The sequence below is a fragment of the Lepidothrix coronata genome, unplaced genomic scaffold (genome assembly GCF_001604755.1).
Source record: "Lepidothrix coronata isolate B3197 unplaced genomic scaffold, Lepidothrix_coronata-1.0 Scaffold212, whole genome shotgun sequence".
In the NCBI taxonomy this organism is placed as follows: domain Eukaryota; kingdom Metazoa; phylum Chordata; class Aves; order Passeriformes; family Pipridae; genus Lepidothrix; species Lepidothrix coronata.
Genome location: NW_016690392.1, coordinates 74,673 through 95,140, shown reverse-complemented (window position 1 = coordinate 95,140; position 20,468 = coordinate 74,673). Strand labels below are relative to the sequence as shown.

Below are 20,468 nucleotides of genomic sequence, written 5' to 3'. Positions count from 1 at the left end.
CTGAAACAGGACACATTTGCATGGGCATATACACAACTCATTAACCATCTTTTCAGGACTGAGTCATAAATAATACGAGGTTTTTCTTTCTTTTTCAATTTCTAAAGGAGTAATGTCCTTGGAATGGCATCTATAACAGCTGAACAAAAGGATTTGCCCATCATTTTCTGAGTATTTAGACCAAAGAGTTCTCTGAATCTCCCTCACTCTGTTTACTCTAAGAAGCTTTGCTTCTTTAACTAAGATTAAGCAGAGCCAGTGCCTCAGTAATTAGACTTTAAACAAAATAGCAATGTCAGGAGTCAGATCACTCCTGATTCATAATCATAAAAAATGAATGAGGTCATGGGAGCTGCCTGGCCCGCTTGGGACCCTGCAGAGACACTTTGTACGCAACGAAATGGGGTCAAGTCACAACCCAGAGTCAGTGGTTACTCCCTCTCATCAATACAGCCCGAGCTGCAGAGAGCAGCTATGAGAGTAATGTTTTCTAAAGCAAAGATCTCTCTCCAAACCAGAGATGTTGGGAGAAGGGATTGAAAATGAAAATATGACCTAAAACTGCCATCACTGAAGAGTAGGTGGCTGTGGACAGAATGCCTAAAGAATGGTGCAGTGTTCATACGTGACATGATCCTGATGTCCATCACAGCAACTAACACTGCTGGAAAAAAGTGATTTTGTGGAAATGAAAAACATCACTGGGAAAATGTTTGGCTACACAAAAGATGCAATAAATACTATTGTGTTCCCTTAACTTCTGTGTGACATGTTCCAACTCATCTTGAGGAAAGTCAGAGGTTCATTTATAAATACATTAGGTAAAAAACATCTGGCATTCTTTTCAGTCTGCCAGTGGTTTGATTTAGCTCATCTTTATCATTTTGTTTTGAAGTTGCCAGTGGGGGCTGCATCATCCCTCCCCAAATCAGTGACCTTCCTTTCCCGTGCACACAGCTAATGTTCATGCATGAGACTGAGCGTGAAGGTGACACCAGTCACAGCTCTGCTCCCACCTGGTCCTCTGGGTGAGCTGAATGTCCCTGAACAGGGTGAAGGTGCGGGAACCGCTGAACACGAAGGGCTCCATGGCCACGCCTTTGATGGAGGAGTATTCCTTCTCTACTAAGCCAAAAACTTCCATCATGTCAAATCCTGGAAGGGACAAACAGAAAAATCAGTGATTAGAAAAAAAATGCAAAAGAAGTGTGTTTGAAGAACAGGTAGAATTAGCGTGGAGAAGGCAATAAGTGTAAATGCATGGCAACATGACACCAGCAAGGCTGTCCAAACTCGAGTGTACCCCACAAGTGGCAGCCAGGGAAAATAAGTTTGTGTCTGTATTCTCTGTGCACACTGGCTGTATTCTCTTCCTCTCGGAGGAGAGTGGACTAAAGATGGAGACTTTCACAATTGTGTTTTCAAATCTTCAGAATGAAAAACAAATGAGAAAGACGTTACTCCAACAATTTCTCCTTTTCAACTAGACACAAAATATTATCTTCAAATGACATGGGATCAGTCCAGTAATTGCTAGCAGGGAGAGACAATTATTTCTGCTCTGAAATGCCTTATATATGAGAGTCAGAAACTGAGGAAAGAACTTTAAAATATGAGCATTTCCATTTCTCTCTATTTTCACCAGACACCCAGGGGTGACCTGCCTCATGTGGTTTACAGATTCTCCTCTGACACCTCTGACATCGCCTCCCTGGCTCGTGCAGCTTCATCTCTCCCAGCTCCAATTAAAGCTCCAAGTAATTTTTTTCATTTCAGTTTTCTGTTCAGCGAGACAAGATCTCACAATTTGGATTCTTTCTTAGTTTATCTGAGTTTGCAGCAGTCTGGGTGAAGGAGATGGTTCCTTCTTTAGCAAATGGAAGGGCTACAGCTTCATTTCAGTGAGGTGCTTTCAGTCCAGATTCCCTCACCCTTTCACTGTTTACAGTCTTCTGCAGTTTCTTGCCTTGAGTTTTTCTTTTGCCTGGGGGTTGGTCCAGGATGCTTTTATTTTTATTTTTTTTTTCATTTTCCAACAGTACTAGGGAGTTTGCCAAAGTAAATTACCTACTTGAGGGCCATTAATCTCTGATATGGAGCTTCTGGCACTGGAACCTCCTTTAAAAGGTGCAAGTGTAAAGACTGAAAAGAAGGCTTGAGTCACAATTACAAACATATTGTTATATAATCATATTATCATCATAGAATCATGGAATCATAGAATGACTTAAGTTGGAAAGGACCTTAAAGATCATCTAGATCCAACCCCTCTGCCATTGGCAGGGATGCCACCCACTAGATCAGGTTGCTCCAAGCCTCATCTGAGCTGACCTTGAACACTTCCAGGTATTCCATCACACCATGAATCTGCCATGGAATGGTTTCAGTGGTCTACTTGTCAAGGAGGAGAAGGAGAGGTCAACACTTTTTGTGACTTTATGATTTGACTACTTTGGCTTCTGCATCCACAGACCAGGCAACAGTGCTGAGAGTCTCCCAGGTGGGGATGCACATCCCTGTGAGCTGGGAGGGTCAGAGCTGGGAGCTGAGCAAAGATGAAGTGACTCAGCCCCAGAGGAACCAGAGCTGAGACCTGGAGCTGGTTTGTCGGTCTGAACTGTATCACAAAATGCTCCGGGAAGGAGGTGATACCACTTTATAAGCAGAACTAATTGCTTTCTAAGTAAGAAGTTCTTACAGCTACCCCAACAGCATGAACAGCTGCTGTGGCACAGACAGGAGAAATGGGAAGTCACTGCCCTAGCAAAATCCATTTAGCCTGGCTGCAGAGAGCTCCTCGGGCATCTATCCCTCCTCCAGAGGATGCAAAGGTGATCCTGGGGACAAACTGAGAGGTTTTGTGTTTGACAGTCTGAGGAGCCTGCATGAGTTAGAAATTTAAATCCTCTTGACATTCAATGGCTGTTTGAAGCTACACTTCCTTAAGGCCCATGAAAATCCTGGTGTTAAGCATTAACAGCAGAGAGCACGAGCTGGTGGAGCACGAGCCATTGGGAATACCAACTGAGGTACTGCAGAATATTCTTCTACCTGATAAAGGATATTTTCCAATTTTGGTCCTCACACTTCTCCCCTTTTCCATGGGACTTCCCCTGGTCCCCCTCAGCTTTTGTGTGTGTTTCAAAAGCCGAGACCAGTGGTGTGCTGAGTCACAGCCCAGCACCACCAGGGCTTGATCTGCTACTGTACCTCGTGTGGAGCCCTCGGCAGAGGTGATGGTGGGGCAGGCTGTGAGAACAAAATGAAAGGGGAAAACTGTTAGAGGGAAAAAAAAGGCAGGAAGGGGTTATGGAAGCAAAACAAACACAATTCCTCTAGATAAAGCAAAGGAAAACCATATTAAAACTCAGAATATTCCGCAGCTTAAATCAGAGCCTGGACTTCAACTTTGTTTATATATTTACGGAGAAAGAGAGAATTTATGCTTGTGCAAACTTAAAAGTTATTTCTTGGCTTGCCCATCATAAAAATAAAAATACTGTCTTTCATCATCAAACATCTTCGTGATCACTTTCTTTTGACTGACTCACCTGGCACCTTATGATATGAAATACAAGGGAGCATCATATTTGGCAAGTTTCTCTTTAAAAACAGACATCAAAGCACTTTTTTTTTTTAAACAGTGCCTCGGTGGTGTTGTAAAAGAAAGATACCAAATTTTGTACCTGAAACTTGAAATACACACAGCAAAACTATATATCTCAACTTGAGAGTTTGGCTTTTGAATTCCTTAGGAGAGAATTCTTTGGGAGTTTTGGCCAAGTTTTGCAGGATGTGTTTCAGAAATTCCCTTGATGAAACCTCCGAGGTGCCATAGGACAGAAAGCAAAACCAGAGGTGCAGAGACTGGGATGTGAAGCTGGAACAGGAGGCACCAGGGTTATGAGCTCCCTGTTTAAAAGGCTCAGGTGAGGGGGTGCTTTAGAAAACAGCTCACGGATGTTACTTTCAGTTATCTGCTGCCACGTAAATCCCAGGCCATGGATGCCAGATGGAGCTGGAACAAAGGGAATGCTTGACGCAAAATGAGAAAAGTCCCTGAAAATCAAGGACACTTGACAAGATTGGCTGTTTCAAAAATGGTTTTCTAGGTCATCAGTATAATAGAATCTAGGAGATCATTTTACTGAGGCTTTGTTGTAGCCTTGCCATTCTTGCATCAATGCCATTTTGTACCTCAGCAGAAAATCAGGCCTTTCAATTTTTCATACCTCGCTTTTGTAAAATACGTAAGAAATTTAAAGGGGGTGACTTTCCCTCCCCAAGAGACCTGAGATTCCTAAGTCTATAGGAGTGTCAATGCCATTCTTCAGGATTGAGAAAGGGCACCCAAACCTATGACTCTGATAGCCATGACACTGCTGAAGCCAGGATTTAAACCACAAAGACTTACAAGTTGCCATGACCTCCATTGTTCAACCTGATGCTTAGCTTTATACATACATACCATAATTCTGTAAACTGGGTATAAAACTATGGAAGAGATCTATGGAAATCAGTGAAAAAATCAGTGTCTGAATCTTGAGCCTCAAAACCATCTCTTTGAGCTTGACCCTGGTTGTGGAGCAATGTCCTGCATTCAGGATAATCTGACTTAATCTCCTACTTACACACTTCTCTTACCCCAGCCTTGAGCATGGGGCATCCACAGCTTCTCTGGACAACCTGTGGCAGGCCCTCACCATCCTCACAGGGAAGAATTTCTTCCTAATATCTAATCTAAACCTACCCTTTGTCAGTGTGAAGCCATTCTCCCTTGTCCTATCACTCCAAGCCCTTGTAAAAAGTCCCTATACAGCCTCCTTGGAACTGAAGAACGGTGAAGAAAACAAAAAACAAAATGCCCCCAAAGTCACATAAACAGGCTACAGACTTGTCCCTTCTCCAGGTATCTGACTTTCTTGCTTGGGAGTCAGTGAGCTCATTCTGACTCTTGTCCAGGCTCCAGGGTCCCTCTCACTGACATCCCTGGCAATTCTCACCTCCTTCCCAGGCTGGTGGCACTGGGATTGCTCACAGCTCTTTGATCTGGCAATGCTCAGCTTAGGTGAACCATATCAGAGTCAGGGCAAGGATCCCTGACTTTGGCAGTTTCACTTCTGCTTTGAAGATTTTTCCCTAGACTTTCCAGCCTAGGATTCCTGCTGTCTTGTTATTCTCTTTGTTTTTTGTTTTTCTCTCCAAACCCCAGCCCAGTGCAGTTATTCACTGTACAATAAACATTCACTCCTGCAATGTCAGATCATTTCTCTCAATAATTTGGTTATATATCAATATTGGAGTCTTTTACTGTACATCCAACTATTGTCTCAGCATTGCTACATATTTCTCTCATTCTTCAAAAAAAAGATACTTTATAAAACATGCTGAATTTAATACTTCTCTTGTCTTTTCAGCTTTCATAGCCAAACAGCTATATTAAATTCTACAAGGTGACTCATCAGCCTTATGGGAGGATTGTTTTCTGCTTGAAAGTTCACAGAACTTTTCCGCAGTGATCTGAACACCTCAGTAAACCATTTGAAAACTTAATCCGATATATTCTTTGTTGGTTAAAAACTAACAATTTTTTCATCTAGGCTGCTTCATTCTTCAATCTTTACTTCCCTCAACAAATTTGAAAACTGAAATTTTGTTTGGAATAGTTTCAAATAGTCAAGAAAAGCCAGCAATGACATAATATCTGTATTCTAATATTTACTTCTTAATAACTTTTTATGACCCTGTAAATTCAACATTTCCTCTCTAATTCATTTCATAGTTTGCTTTATATCAGCTATGAGAACATATGCTCATTAAATTTAATAAGGGACTTTACAAGGAATTTTAATTTGAAGCATGTCATCCTTCTCTTTGCTCCATTTTAGTCAAGTTGTACAGAAATCCTATAAATACTATCAGTCTTTATACTAAATGAGTCTGATTTTAAGAAGTTCTGTAGTTTCTAGTTGTCCTTGGACAGTCCTCAAGGGTGTCTGTCAATAACTAACCGACAGACCTGTTCCTGCTGCTCTGCAGAGCCCACACTGTGATGTTTGCTACGGAATGAAAAACAACAACAGCAAAGCAGAACTTTAAAGGAGATCATTTACCCTCTGGTTTAGGTGGAATGAATCCTCGTATTGAAGGGAACTTAGACAGCACTGGAGCTGAAAGAGAAAACAATCATAGTTGTTAAGAATCACTTCTTATCATGTTGATAAGAATCACTAAGGTTGGAAAAGACCCCCAAGGTCATCCAGTCCAACCTTTGACCGAATACCACCACGTCCACTCAACCATATCACAAAATGCCATGTCTACTTGCTTTCTGAGCATGTCCAGGGATGGTGACCCCACCGCTTCTCTGGGAAGCATGTTCTGGTGCTTAACCACTCTTTCAGTGAGGAAATTTTTGCTAATATCCAACCTGAACCTCTCCTGGCACTCCTTGATGCCACACGTGAGCTCCGTTATTCAGGACTGTGGTCCCTGGCTCGAGACCTGGAGGGCCTTCACCCCTTCCCACTCATCCCAGAATTGTCTGGAGTACAGAAATTGGGGCAGGATTTTCATTTTTCGAGGCCAGTAGTTTACCCTTCTGAGCAAAACCCTGGCCTCAGCCAGAGCCCAGTGTGAGGACATTGCTGCCCCAACAGAGACTGCCTCTGATTGACAGATGGAGGGCTATGAAGAACATGTCCATTCTGACGGATACATTTACCTGTCCGTCCCGTTGTGGATGTGCTCTCGCTCTCTCCTGTGTAGTGGATGGCAGAAATGGTCACTTTGTAGGCTCTGTCAGGCAGCAGCGACTGCAGGGTCACACTGCTACTTTTGCCAGGAGCCATGATCTAAAATGGGATGAAAAAAGAGCCAAATGTTTGGGCAGGCTTCTCATTCTAGCTCTTACTCACACCCCAGAGCTCGATACAGGAGTTCTAGTGTCAAGTCCTGGGACATGGAGCAGTATCCCTGCTTAGCTCAGCCAAGGAAGCCTGTTGCTCTTGGACTAGACATGCCCAGGGGAAAAGCATTTACCTATGTGAAGACACCAATATTCCTCATAGAAATACAGTGGAAGTGCCTTATGATGGAATAACCAGTCTGCATTTAAGCAGAAAATCTGTGTTTTAAAAGGATGATGTTTAAGCTCCCTAAGTAGGAGGGGCAGTAGATTTATCCCCCACCTCCCTCTGCCTCCAAAAATTCCCCACCCCAGTTCAGGGAGCAGAGAAAGCCACATTATTAGTGGCTTTGATGACATAAGTGTCTTAATTACAAAAAAGCCTCAGGGTTGTGTTCACAAAGCAACACATCAGGAAGAAGCAATTTAGGTTTGTAGTCCTGTGAACCCGATATCCTCATGGCAAACCTGACTAGAGTGAGCAGAGCTCCCCTGAGCATGACACTGTCCCCTTGTCCCTCTGGTCCAGTGTCCGTCACCCACAAAGGACCTGGAGCTTTACCGTCTGCTGGGCACCAGCATCAGAAACAGGGCTGTAGGTGATTTTGTAGTGTTGTACACGGCCATCAGGGGGGGTCCAGTGGATCTGAAGGCTGGTGGGGGTCTCAGAGTCGATGAAGAGGTTGGTGGGTGGGCTCCGGGAATCTGCAACAGGGATTAAAGGTGAGCAGCACAAAAGGTGGGCAGTGATTCCCGAATACTTCAGGGCTCTGCTGTGCAAGTAACAACCGCTCAGGGCAGAAACAGCCACCTTGGGGATCAGGCAGGAGAGAAAACAGGTTTTGAGGGGATGAGGATTGCCCAAGCACAACATGCCACAACTCAAGCATTCAGCAATTCACAGCCTCCCCTCAAAATTCTTGGAAAGGAGAAACAGTCCCGAAGCACAAGGCAAAGAGATCCTTTGTATACAACACGGACAAACATCAAAGCATACTCTTCATAAAGACCCAAATTGGAACTGAATTTCATCAAGAATCTAGAGGCACACTGGACAAACAGCTTTATTGCCAATTAAATTCGGATCCCATATCAAAGTTAATCCATCATAATTTCTAACACTTTCCATTTTTTTCTTTCTGATTTAAAATTACTCTTAAAAACCCCCAGGGCATCCAGCACACCACAGTTTTGTTTTGTACTTCTGACACCAGCACCCACAACCTTGAGGAAGGGACTCACATGCAGTGCCTGAGCTACTCCCCCTTCTCTAGCCCTGCACTGTGATGTATAGATGGATCCAAATTGGTGATGGGCTGAGCCACAGTCAGCCAGAAAAGGGTTTACCAGAGACCAAAGCCGAGCAATTTTTAATTATGTAAATGCATTTGCTTCCCTGGGGTCCTGCTGTGCAGCAAACTGGACCTGAGGACAGAGGCTGTTATGCTGGAGTGACTTCTCTGAGCAGAAACTAAGAGTTAGTGAGGGAAAAGCAGAGGTGGCTAAATCAGTTCAAACAAGGGGGCTAGAGAATGGGGTCCTCTGCTCCCAGGATTTGTTTCCAAGCAGTGTCTCACTCTGTATGAAGGCATGTGTCTGGCCTTGAACCCATGCTGGTGTGAAGACACAGAAGTCTTTGGCTCAGAAAATGAAGAATTTATTCAGAGGAGACCAAAAGTGATGGATGAGCCCTAAAGATGGTCAAGGACACACACCGAGGTGATGAGATTTCTATTCTGCAGTTTTACTTGTAAGGATCTTCTGCCCACCCAGCAAAGTGTGGGGTGACCTTAGAGCACAGGTTAAGTGAGGATTATTTGCATCTCCATTGATTCTCCTTCCCTTTTCTGCATAAAATGAGCTTACTTTTACTGAGGCTGAACCAAGACTGCAGCAGCTGAATCAGGCTGGAGGCTGTTGCTGTGCATCACCGCAAGGTAAAACAGAGAAGAAAACAAGTGTAGGAGGTAAAGTCACTTCAGCAGCACTATTATTAGTCAGTCCTCTATGTCTGCATCTTTGCTGGCTGCACTGGCTATTTCCTTCAGCTGAGGTAAGTACAGACTCTGCTTAAGTGAACTTTGAAGGGAAAGTTAGGGAAAGTCTTCTGAGTCCGGTTTATTCCAGAAAGCCCTCAGGCCTGGCAGGATTTGATGGCATGGACCTGACAGCAAAAGGAAAGGTCACCTCCTGAAGCTGCCCAGGAGGATAGAAGCATCTCTGACACAGAGGACACCATCTGTGTCTTCTGTAACCTCTTGAACCTCTGCTCCTCCAGAGGAGGAATCCCAGCCTGCCTCAGGTCTAACCAGAATGACAGGCACATATTCAAATCAGAAGCAAATGCTGGAGTCCACTCCATTAAAATACTCATCTGCAATGATTATTAGCCATGTTTTTTCCCTGCTACCATGGGTTAAAGCATCATCCCCACATTTCAATCCTTTTTATTTGCCACATATGCTCTGCTGGGAGCAGCTCATTGTGGAGTGGGATAAAGAGCCTGAAGACATTTCCCAGCCCCAGGCTGGAGATGCTGCTGGCACAGCTTAGCTGGAGGAACAGGGCACATAACTTCATACTGCACTTCAGTGCAAAGGCAGCCAGAGTGGCTCAGCCCAGCTTCAGCAGCAGTTCCAAACTGTATCCAAACTGCTCTCTCCTCATCCTTCAGGACTGTCTTATTTTTCTCAAGCTCCTTTTCCTCAGCCTGGATGAAAGAACTCTCCCTCAATATAAAAGAGGTCCCCATCTGCTTCTCAGCAGGACCAAAGCCACTCCTTCCAGCATTTTCCAAGGATCACCTCCCAGCAACCTCTCCATGTGCCAGCAAGCTCCTCTTCCAGCAAGCATCATCTGCACACCCACGTGCTTGCACAGAAGGTTTGTGATGGTTTGAAGTGCCATTAAAGTTGTTCATTAGTATGACAAATGATCACTGTGTAAAGCCTTTGGTCAAGGATAAGGACTTTGCTACACTTGACAAGTTACACAACATGCTGAAAGGAGAGCTCTTAACTCAAATGAGAATTCAGTCTAAATATAACAGAGAGACAAGAAGAAACATCAGAACCATGGATAATCACATGGTAACAATTTTGTTGTCCGTGGGAAATACATCAGTGTGCTTTTGTTCCTGCTCTGCCTCTTCAAAAGTCTGCGGGGAAAGGTTTGCTAACTGGGTTACTGAAAAATAATCCTAAACTTTTTCTTTTTTTTTTTTTTCCTTGTCAAGGCTGAGAATTGGAAAAAATCCACTTCTTACATGCATTTTGTGACAACTAAAGCACTCCCTTTGGCACCAGGTTTTTCCTTGGGTTTCAGGCTCATGTGGGAGTGAGGCAATGGCAGAGAGGGACCAGACTTATGGAAGGAGAGAGGGGCATCCCAGCTCTCCCTCACTGGCACAGCAGCAGGGGGGGTTCCTCCTAGAAGGACACCCAGACCACCTGGCACCGGTGGTGGGAATGAAATTAAGGTATCTCAGTTATTTATGTTGCAATGATCTCACTCCATGTAAGTAGTTAAATATCTAAAAAAAAAAAATATGTAAAAAGACATGACTTGAGTCTTTCCAGCTACACACCTTAACTCCAAAAGTAATTTTTACTCCTCCATGCTCTCTCTTAATATTAAATTTAACAATTACATCTTAAGCACTAAGTGCTGAGCAAGATAAGAAGACAAGAAGGGGCATGAACCGTATCACAGCCCCAAATTTTGTTTCCCTTCCAGCTGAAGCTACTCACCCATTCTGAATTCATCAAGTGACACATCTCAAACTGTAACTTTGAAATAACCTTTCTTCCTGCGGGAAAGATGAGAAACCTCATCCTAATCCTTCCAAATGACATGTCACAGTGATGAATGTTGCTGGTTTTCATAAGAGGATGACGTTTCTGGTGACCTGTTTTCCGTGAGGGATTGGTGTCTGCAGGGCCCCAGAGTGGAACCCATTTGGTCTCAAAATGGGCATTTCAGGTGGGACAATAGGGATTAGTGGTCCTGAATGAAATGACCTTGGTGTTCTCACCTCACCCCAGGGGAGGGACACGGTACCATTTTGCAAAAACAGCGTGCAAAGGGCATCACTCTGACCTGGCAATTTTTTTCCTTCACCTTCAAAGAAGTATTCCTGGAAGGATGAAGGACAGGGAGAGAATCTTGTGTTACCAGTGCTTCCTGCTGAGTTTCACTTCAGACACTGCCCTTAAAGTTCAGCATTTCTTGGAAATTCTACCGAGACATTTTGAAGAAAAACTTTGTGACTTGACCTATTCTTATATAAAGGGATGTTGCCAAGAAAGGAAAGGGGAAAAACAATGATGAAAGCAAGAGTGGTTTCTCAACCTCCTCTAACACTGGTTACTTCTGGTAACTTCTGCACACCTGGTTTCTTTGAGCGCTTGGTGATTTCTTCGTGCAGAAGGCAAAGCCTGACATCCCCAAGGCGTCCTTGCTCCTGAACAAGGACAGCAGCTGACAAGCAGAAATCAAATTGCTTTCCCTGTCCCACCAGGCTGCCAACAGCAGCAAGGACTGGCTTGTTCCAGTGTGCCCAGAAGGGCACTGTCACGTGTCGCTGGCAGTGGGCTGAGGGAGCTCCGCTGACACTTCATAATTCACCACATAAAGCACAGTAATTAATTTCTGAACCCTCTAAACAGCCCTAATTTTCCATTTATCATTATATATCTGTAGGATGTTTGCTTTCTTGTTTTTTTCTTTTGTCAGTGTGTAGCTCCAAGGTACTTGTCTGAGGTAGCTTTCTACAAAGATATGTTATTATTATTTATTATTAATAAAACCTGAGCTTCTTATTCCAAGACTGCCACTTACTTTGAGCTTCATCAGTTCAACACCAACCTAAATGAGCTTTTTCTGCGAAGGAGGTTGAGAGCTGAGAGATGGAGGAGGAGGACTGCTGTTGTTGAATGGATTGCATTCCATTCACTGCCAACAAATCCATTTTACACGCAATATTAATTACAAGGACCTCTGGGAGTGCCACTTTTTAACCTCCTATCCTGCCTGTACAAAGCCAGATTTAGATAATGCTTCCAAGGCATTATCCTGCAGGATTCTCTCCTAATTTTATGAGTGCCCTCAGATGAAGCACAGCTCAGCAGTGACGTAGCTGAAGAAATCCTCACCCTCCTTAACAGACAATGTTTTACTAACAGGAAACGTTCATTAGGCAGCACAGTGACACATTCAGCTGAACACCCTGCAGAAAGCCAAGTCATTTGAATCAATACACTACACAGAAGCAGGGGAAGGGAAGAAATGTATTCTACATGAAACACATGCAAGGGTATCAGATGCCTTTAAATGCACCAGGCTGATGTGTTTGCCCAGACTATTTTTGTCAGGACAAACTGAGAACACTTTAAGGCATTTGTAGCTTCTTTTAGACATTTGGGTTTGGGTTTTCAGAGCTGGAGGTGACCAGGTCTGAGTTGCTGGTCTGTGATGAGCTCTGAAGCATCCCATGGCCTGTTTGTTATCCCTGGGCTGTGGATTCCAAGCACTCATCACTTACTAGTCCTGTGATGAACAGAAACCGTGTCGCTTCGAGCACCATCTTTGTAATAGGCCCAGATGGATATTTTGTAGTCAGTGTTCTTCTGCAAGCCTGGCAGGACAGCTGTTGCCACATTTCCAGCAATGGAGAGCTGCAGCAGGGGAAGAGATGAGTCAGTCACATTCTCAGGCATCCCCAAGCTGGTTCATGACATCCAGGTGTCCACCTCAGTGATTGCCCACAGGCACAAATGAGTTAGCACTGGGCTTTGGGGACAAAGGGTACTGTTTGGGGTTGCACACATGTAAGAAAAGGCAAAATTCCATCCCTGATCAATGCAGAGCAGATGCCCATGCATTGCAGCCCAGTTATATTGAGGAGCTCCTTCAGTACCACAACACAGTGGTCTGACACAGTCAGCCCGCCTGGAGCACAAAATCCCTTTGCTGAGTTTCCAGCTTTTAGGAGAGCTGGGGACAGAAGCCCCAGTACACCCCTGTTCCAGCCCAAATGTGAAGCATTGCAGGAGAGACTTGTGTATTTAAGCCACCATTTAAACTGCTGTTTGACCTCATACTCAAAAAAGGGGTTTGAGATGGAAAAGGTCACCTGGTCCATCCCTGCCCTTCCTGCACAAGCTCTGTCTCTGGTCATTCTCCTCTGTGTGCTCCTCACCTGGACCTCATCCTTCCCAAAGAGCAGTATCCCAAAAGTCTCAGTGTTTCCTAGCTTTGAGGAGAGCAGAAGTAGCTTCACCTGTCTTAGAGGCAATACCTCCAGCTATAAATATTTGAGTATTGTCTTTTTCTTGTCCACAACAACTTGACATTGTGGGCTGGTGATTCTCTGCAACCCCAGATCTTTTTCTACTGAATTGCTTCTTAGCTATTTGTTCTACATCCTGTATACCTGTAGTTAATTATTCCTGCCTAAGCTTAATACTTTCTGCTTGTCCCTATTAAATTTCATCCTTGAGGTTTCCCAGAACACTTCTGCAATCTTCCCAGAGCCTGTAGGACTCCTCCCTGCTGTGCCTTCTGCTTCCAGCACTAAAGGTGACTGCTCCACTGAAAGCCAGATCCAGGACAGACCCTGCTGAACCGTTCCATTGCTTAAGAGCATTTACCTGAGCAGTTTTCCACTACCCTGTTGTAGGTGAGTTCAGAGCCATCAATCAGGCACAAAGCCAACCCAGTTCCCCAGAGCTGTGTGTGGGTCCATACCTCCTGAGGCTTCTCTCCACTGGCTGTGCTCCACTTGATCTGATAGACAACCACATCAGAGGCAGCGACAGCTTCCCACTGCAGTCGGAGGCTGTTCCCAGAGAGCTCCGTGACCTTCAGAGCGCGCGGCGGGGGGACCTTTACTGAGGGATGCAGGAGGAAAAGGAGCTGAATTTTGGGCACTGACAGCACCTTGTCAGAGCCAAGGTGGGGAGCAGATGGCTGGGGAGCAACACATCAACCAAGCAGATGTCTGAGACCAGCCTGTCTGTCACTTCTTCAGACCCACATGACAACAGTCATCAGGACAGAGAGGGGTAAATTATTTTTAAAGCCCTAATTAAGAAGGATTATCTCGTTTATGGAGAGGAAACACGTCACATTGGTTTTGTGAAGGGGAGAAGGCTAGGAGGGCTCTCAAGGACACAGAGGTTAGTGATATATCATGTTTTTCTTCATTTGCTCCTTTTCTTTATTCCTTACACCTCATTTTGAAGATAACACAGTTGGACATATTCCACACACAAAGAACAGCAGCCATCTGTGCTTCGTGCAGGGGTTTTGGCCATGAGCTGCTGGGAACAGTCTCAGAACATCCCTAATAAGACTCACACAAACCAACTTTGTCACCTGTTACTGAGACTAAAAGTATTTCCATTCCCTACTTACAGGTGGTAACATTGCCGGTAATTGGAAAGGAGTCCCCTTCATCATATGCAGATCTGACACTGATGAAGTACTGGGTGAGGGAGGACAGAGGTCTCAGGACAGTGGATGTTGCAGTGCCAGGAACTTCTACCTGCAGTGGAGGAGTTGTATGAGTTTTGTACGAGACAGGCTGAGAGAGATGGGGTTGTTCAGCCTGAAGAAGAGGAGAGACCTTACTTCAGCCCTTCAATACTTAAAGGGTGCTTATAAGAAAGATAGGAATAGACCTTTTAGCAGGGCCTGTTGTGATAGGACAGGGGGTCATGGTTTTAGACTACAAGAGAGTAGATTCAGACTAGATATAAGGTAGAAATTATTTTACAAGGGTGGTGAAACCCTGGCACAGGTTACCCAGAGAGGTGGTGGATGCCCCATCCCTGGAAACATTCATGGCCAGATTGGACAGGGAGCTGAGCAACCTGATCTAGTTGAAGATGTCCCTGCTCACTGCAGGGGAGTTGGACTAGATAATTATGGATGTCCCTTCCAACCCAAACCATTCTATGATTCTATGATTAGGAGAGGAACAGGGGTACAGCTGCAGAGAGGTCAGCAGGTGGGTGGTAACTGCATGGAAAGTGCCCATTTCAGTTAAAGTTAAAACATTTCCAGCAGACGAGCTCTCCCTGAGCTGTGGAAGGAGAACAAGGCATTTTCTGACCTCCCAAGTTTCTTCTCCTTCCCCCAGCCCTCAAGGACTCACCTCTCCAGTGTTGCCCCCTCTGCTAGAAGCATAGGTGACGTGGTGAGCTCTCACGGCGGCAGACGCGGCCTCCCAGCTGACTCGAACGGACGCGTGGCTGAGCTCGGAGAAGCTCAGGAACCTGGGGGGACTCAAGGCCACTGCAACAACAGTTACTGACAGCACTCTGAGGCTTCACAGGCTGCACAATGGCAGTGCCACTGTTTGCCTCCTACTGTTCTTAGGTGATCCTACCTTGAACTAAGAAGCTCATTCACCATGCAGGGAAAAAATCGCTCTATGTCACTACCACACATGCGTTTGGGAGGCTGTGAAAAGCCACCTGGGTTTTAGGTGAAGAAACAGCCAAATAATTCCCTTTTTCTCACAGACAAAAGAGACCTCAGGGAACAACTTTTTCTGCAGTCCTTTTTAACCAGGGGAAAATCACTCCTTTTTCACAGCTCACCATGTAATTAGAGATCCCCTCAGGGACCAATATTCGCTTAAGATCAGGCAGGGAAGAGGCAGCATGTTTACAAGCCACATGCACAATATGGGAAGCACCTCATTTAACACGTCTCTCCTGCCTTAAGTGTTTAATAACAACTCAATAAGCAGCAGCAGCACTCACAGGTGGTTTCCTGGATGCTGGCGGGATCGCTCGCATCTTCCCCGTGCATCGCGTACACCGCCACGGAGTACTCAGTGCTGGGGGACAGCCCATCCAGCAGCACCTCGGGCTGGGTCACCTTCACCTGTCAACAGAGAGCTGTTTTGGGGCACCCTTCAGCTCTAGGGTACCTGTCAATGCACTTAACAGAGAAGGATCTTACAGAAACACAGGGCAAGGTCCCTTTGGTTTCACTAAGGGGACTTCTCCACCTTAGGTCTTAGAATTACAGAATATCCTGAGTTGGAAGGGAGGCACAGGGATCATCAAAATCCAAGACCTGGCCCAAGAGTCCCATCATATGCCTCAGAGTGTTGTCCAAATGCTCCTTGAATCCTGGCAGGCTTGGGGCTGTGACCACTTCTCTAGGAAGCCTGTTCCAGGGGCCGGCCACCTTTTCCTAATATCCAACCTAAACCTCTCCTGCCACAGCTTCATGCCTTGGGTCCTGTCACTGGTCACCAGAGAGCAGAGATTGGTGCTCTCTTCCCTCATGAGGAAGCTGCAGACCACGATGAGGGCTCCCCTCAGACTCCTCCAGGCTGAACTAACCAAGTGACCTCAGTCGCTCCTCATGTGGCTTCCCCTCCAGAGTCTCTTACATGAAAATGCTGCAGCTGTTCTGGGTGGACCGGGGGTATGCAAGGGATGTGATCCCACTTTTCTCAGACACATGGAAAGCTCTGGCAGAAGAGCTGGCTGCTGCCAGCACCTCCAGAGCAGCCGAGCTGCTGCCATCTGCTGCTAACACGGCACAGTCACAGCTCTCCTCCCGCAGCCTGTTCGCTGCAGAGATCCACCCCAGAGACTTTTAGGAGTCTGCACACACTGAAGCACAGTTTATAAAAGGCTGGGAACGTTTTAACGCTAGTTTTGCAGACATGGGGGTTTTGCATGCTCTGGGGCATTGCACTCTTGCAGTGAGTAGGTCAGGAAACTGTGGAAATATTCCAATATGCTGAAGTACAATTTTAAATGTTGGGTTTGCTTCAAATGTTCTGAATCTTGTAAAAAAAATCCACAGAATTATGCACTGAAAGCAGAGTATAAGTATTAATTGTTCTGTTTTGAAAACCACTCTGCAATTGCCCCTATTGCTGTGCATTCTGGGGGAATCTGAGTCAAAAAGGCAACACGTGTTCCTTCCTACTCTTTTTTTTTGTTTCAAATTCATATCCTCAGCCTACAGGTACTTCAGATAACTCATTAAAATGCACAACAAAGAGTTCTTAAATTTTTCTAAGGTTTTTCCATTCATCAAGCATTGTTTTATTCATGTGCAGTGTCATAGGTCTGTTTCCAGATGTCAGCAAAAACCACCCTAACACATTTTCAATGAACATTTTAAAGATAAACACAGTAAAGACGTTTATATACAGCCTCAAGGATACAGGAATTACACTTGGGGCTGCAAAGATGTGAGTTCAGTGCGTGGGTTTCCAGGGCCCCATGAGTCAGTCAGATCCCTCCCATGCCTTATTTTCCCATGTGAAACCCTCACAGTTATAAATCACTCTGAGACACACCATAAAAAAAACAATCTTTTAGGAAAGATGTTTCTGGCAATAATTCTGATACATTTTTTTTTCTATGACTACACAATACCAGTTGACAGAGGTTTAGAACTAGCCCTGAACTCAGCCCAAACAGAGAAAAGATGATATTATAGTTATTCTCACGAACTCTACCTCTGCTGTATAGTCCTCTGCTCCATCAGGGGCTGCAGAGCAGAGCACCAGGTAGTGTGTGGCTCCCTGGGCTGCTTTCCAGCTCAGCCTGATACTGTTGTGGCTCAGCTCAGAGACGCGCAGGGAGCGAGGAGGAGACAAAGGCACTGAAGAGAAAAATAAGGCAGAAAGTCCTTCAGTGTTCGAGGTCTGCAACAGCTCAAAACCCAGAGGAGACCTGGCTTTGCTACGGTTTCTGCAAGCTGGTGGGCACCTAACCCTCATCTAAAACAGAGTGGAGCAGTTGCTTTACAGAGAATAGGTTTAATTCACTTAGAGACCAAGGATGAAAAAAACCCAGCAAGGGTTGCAATATACTCCTAGCAGGGTGTGTTACTGCCACATCAGTGGGCTGCTCTGCAGAATGACATAGGAGGGAAGGACCCCTGAAGGTCTGTGGTCCAATCTGTTGGTCAAAGAGCAGCTTACTCAGGATCTTGTCCAGTGGAGTTCTGAACACCTCCACGGACAGAGAGCTGTAGAGAGACTGAATTTGAGGAAGGGGGAAATACACAACATCAGGCTCCAGCCTGAGGTGGCCTAAGAGTGAGCTTTGTTCACCTTTCATGCATCAGCATAATTCCCTCTACTCACGACCTACATGTGGAGGTGACGCCTCTCAGCCCATCCCCAACAACTGTGTCGTAAACAGGGAGCACCGACACCAGGTACTCGGTGTGAGAGGTCAGGTTGGAAAGCCGCAAAGAGGAGACTGCTCCATCCAAAACCACCTGGAAGCACAGGGGAGGGCTGTCAACACAGGGAGGTGCCAGATGCTCTCCGGCAGCAGAGTGGCTGAACTGGCCATCCCTAGCAAGCGTGGCTTCTCTGTGGCGGCTCTGTCGCCCTCTGAACTTTATGCAAGCTAGCATCTCCCCAAAATAGGGAGGCAAGAGGAAGTAAGGATTCCTGTTCCCCACCTGGGATCTATGCAAACACCAAGCACCAGATTCTAATTGTGCTCTCACTGAAATCAGTGGAAATCCATCAACAATTTGGATTTGCCTTTCTGAGTCGTATCCATCACAGATGAGCATCATCGGACAGCTCTCTGTACTTGAGTGTCCTCTTTGAGTCAAAACATGCCTTAGGGAGGGGATAAGAGATCAGTGTCAGCAAGGCTCACACTATTCCTAGCAAGTTGATATTTATCCTGCTCCCTCTTCTGTCTTGTCTCCCTATTACCTCATCATATTTACACTCAGTGTGCATTTAATTAACTGACGTCCCACAAGAATTCTCCACCTTCTTTTTGTCCACCCAAGTCTACCTAAATTCCCAGCCACCATCTGGAAGTCGTGGCAGTCTCAGATGTCCAGAGGAAGGTCTCTCACCTCTCTGGGGGTACCACCCTTGGATGGATAATACACAACCCGGTATTTCTTTGGTGGTCTCAGAGGAGGATTCCAGGTCAAGTTCATGCTCTTGGAGGTCACAGCTGATATTTTCAGGTCAGTTGGGCTCAGCTGGGGACCTGTGTTCACAGGGAAATCTTTCACAGTGCTGCCTAGGAATCAGAAACACAGTTACTTTCTTATAGTCAGACTTCTCATGCCAAACGTACTTTCCAGCTCATAAATATGAGTGACATTTTTCAAATCAACTTACAACCTCCTTCCCTATAGAGTACAGAAGCTGTTCCAAACTGCTCTGAAATAAATATTTTAAAACTGGGTGTACAGAGAACATAAATACTCCGTAGAGAACAGGCTGTGTATTTTGCTGGGTGCTGGGAATATTTTTTCAACACGAGCCTGCGTTTTTACATGTATCCAAAAGATGACCCACCTTTCCCTCAATCACAAAAATTTATCAAAATGAACAAGCAAAAATTATTTTGGTTTCTTTTTTGAGAAGCCCATTTTTCTTCGGCCTAATCGTCACCTTTGAAAAACGTGTATTTACTTCAAACAAATACAAATTAATGAGGATGAATCAATTAAAATAAAAGCGTGCTTGAAAGTTTGACTTTCCCATTCTCCTTAGGCCAGTCTTAGAGGAGAAGGAGATGGAAATACATAGAGGATATTTCTCCTGAGAATCTAACCTAATATCTGGAGTGGTTCTTCATACAAGTTGTTTGCCAGTAAAGGAAAGAAATAGGCTGCTTGATTTTAATTTGAAAATGCCTTGGAGGTCCACCACTTAAAGTCTCGTGGAGAAAAGAAGGAAGTGTTTAGGTGTTTTGTCAGCTCCTCATCCCATCTCCCCATTTACTCTGTACACTTTCCCTAATATATTCTCACATTAGTGTTTTTGCTTTTTCTGCCTCCTCTTGGTTGGAAGAAACTCAGAAAAGGGGATGATTAAAACACATTTATCACACCATATAATAAAGGAAGAGGGAAAAGAAGCCTTCCTTTCCCTGTAATGGCAATTATTGTCATTAGGTGATTATATCCACCAAGAGCTGTCCAAACCCCTGGTAGGAATGGACATTGCCTGCATTGGCTCACTGGCCAAAAGCAGATTCCTAAACCAAGAGTATCAAAATGGAAACATCTCCAGGTGATGAATTCTGTGAAATGTTAGAGGCAGCAGGTGTTCTGCAGCAGAGTAAGGGTGGGAGGACTGCATCTGGAGGGTCTTGTAGAAGAAAACAATCACAAGAGAAATTGATGTGGCAGCAAGAGGGCTGAGCAAGGAGATCAGCACTGAAGGAGAAGAGTCAGGTGGTGATGATGGGTGATAGATCTCATGGAGGGAAAGGTATGAGAAAGGGTCAACCCTGACTGCAAAGGAAGATGGACGGTGAGCAGAGGGAGGGTCAGCCCTCACTGAGGAGGTTTCACTTCACCTGCGGTTTCCTTGTTGCTCTTCTCTTTGATCCTGGTGCACAGGACCCGGGTGAGTTTGCCAACCAGCGAGCTCAGCAGTGGGAAGTCCAGCACGTTGTACACGGTGAGCTCCAGCGGCTCCGAGGCCACTTGCTTCAGCTCTGCCTCGTCCGCGTTCTTCACCCCTGCAACCAGGGAGAGAACCAGGCTGAGACTCCCCAGAGATGAGCAGATGGACCCCCCAGAG

General features: G+C 45.3%; 1 protein-coding gene across 1 annotated transcript in view; it reads right to left on the bottom strand.

The window, feature by feature from the left end:
* The window catches only part of COL20A1 (collagen type XX alpha 1 chain), a 51,262-nt gene that overhangs the window by 17,198 nt on the left and 13,596 nt on the right, over positions 1-20,468 (bottom strand). The window contains exons 10-23 of the mRNA XM_017833160.1: positions 20,242-20,406; positions 18,779-18,951; positions 18,046-18,175; positions 17,406-17,551; positions 15,679-15,802; positions 15,066-15,205; positions 14,324-14,453; positions 13,655-13,797; positions 12,450-12,582; positions 7,470-7,612; positions 6,725-6,854; positions 6,114-6,170; positions 3,211-3,249; positions 1,017-1,155 (exon numbers count right to left, since the gene is read on the bottom strand). Of these exons, the coding sequence (XP_017688649.1) occupies positions 1,017-1,155; positions 3,211-3,249; positions 6,114-6,170; positions 6,725-6,854; positions 7,470-7,612; positions 12,450-12,582; positions 13,655-13,797; positions 14,324-14,453; positions 15,066-15,205; positions 15,679-15,802; positions 17,406-17,551; positions 18,046-18,175; positions 18,779-18,951; positions 20,242-20,406 (1,792 nt within the window). The remainder of the gene's footprint in view (positions 1-1,016; positions 1,156-3,210; positions 3,250-6,113; positions 6,171-6,724; positions 6,855-7,469; positions 7,613-12,449; positions 12,583-13,654; positions 13,798-14,323; positions 14,454-15,065; positions 15,206-15,678; positions 15,803-17,405; positions 17,552-18,045; positions 18,176-18,778; positions 18,952-20,241; positions 20,407-20,468) is intronic.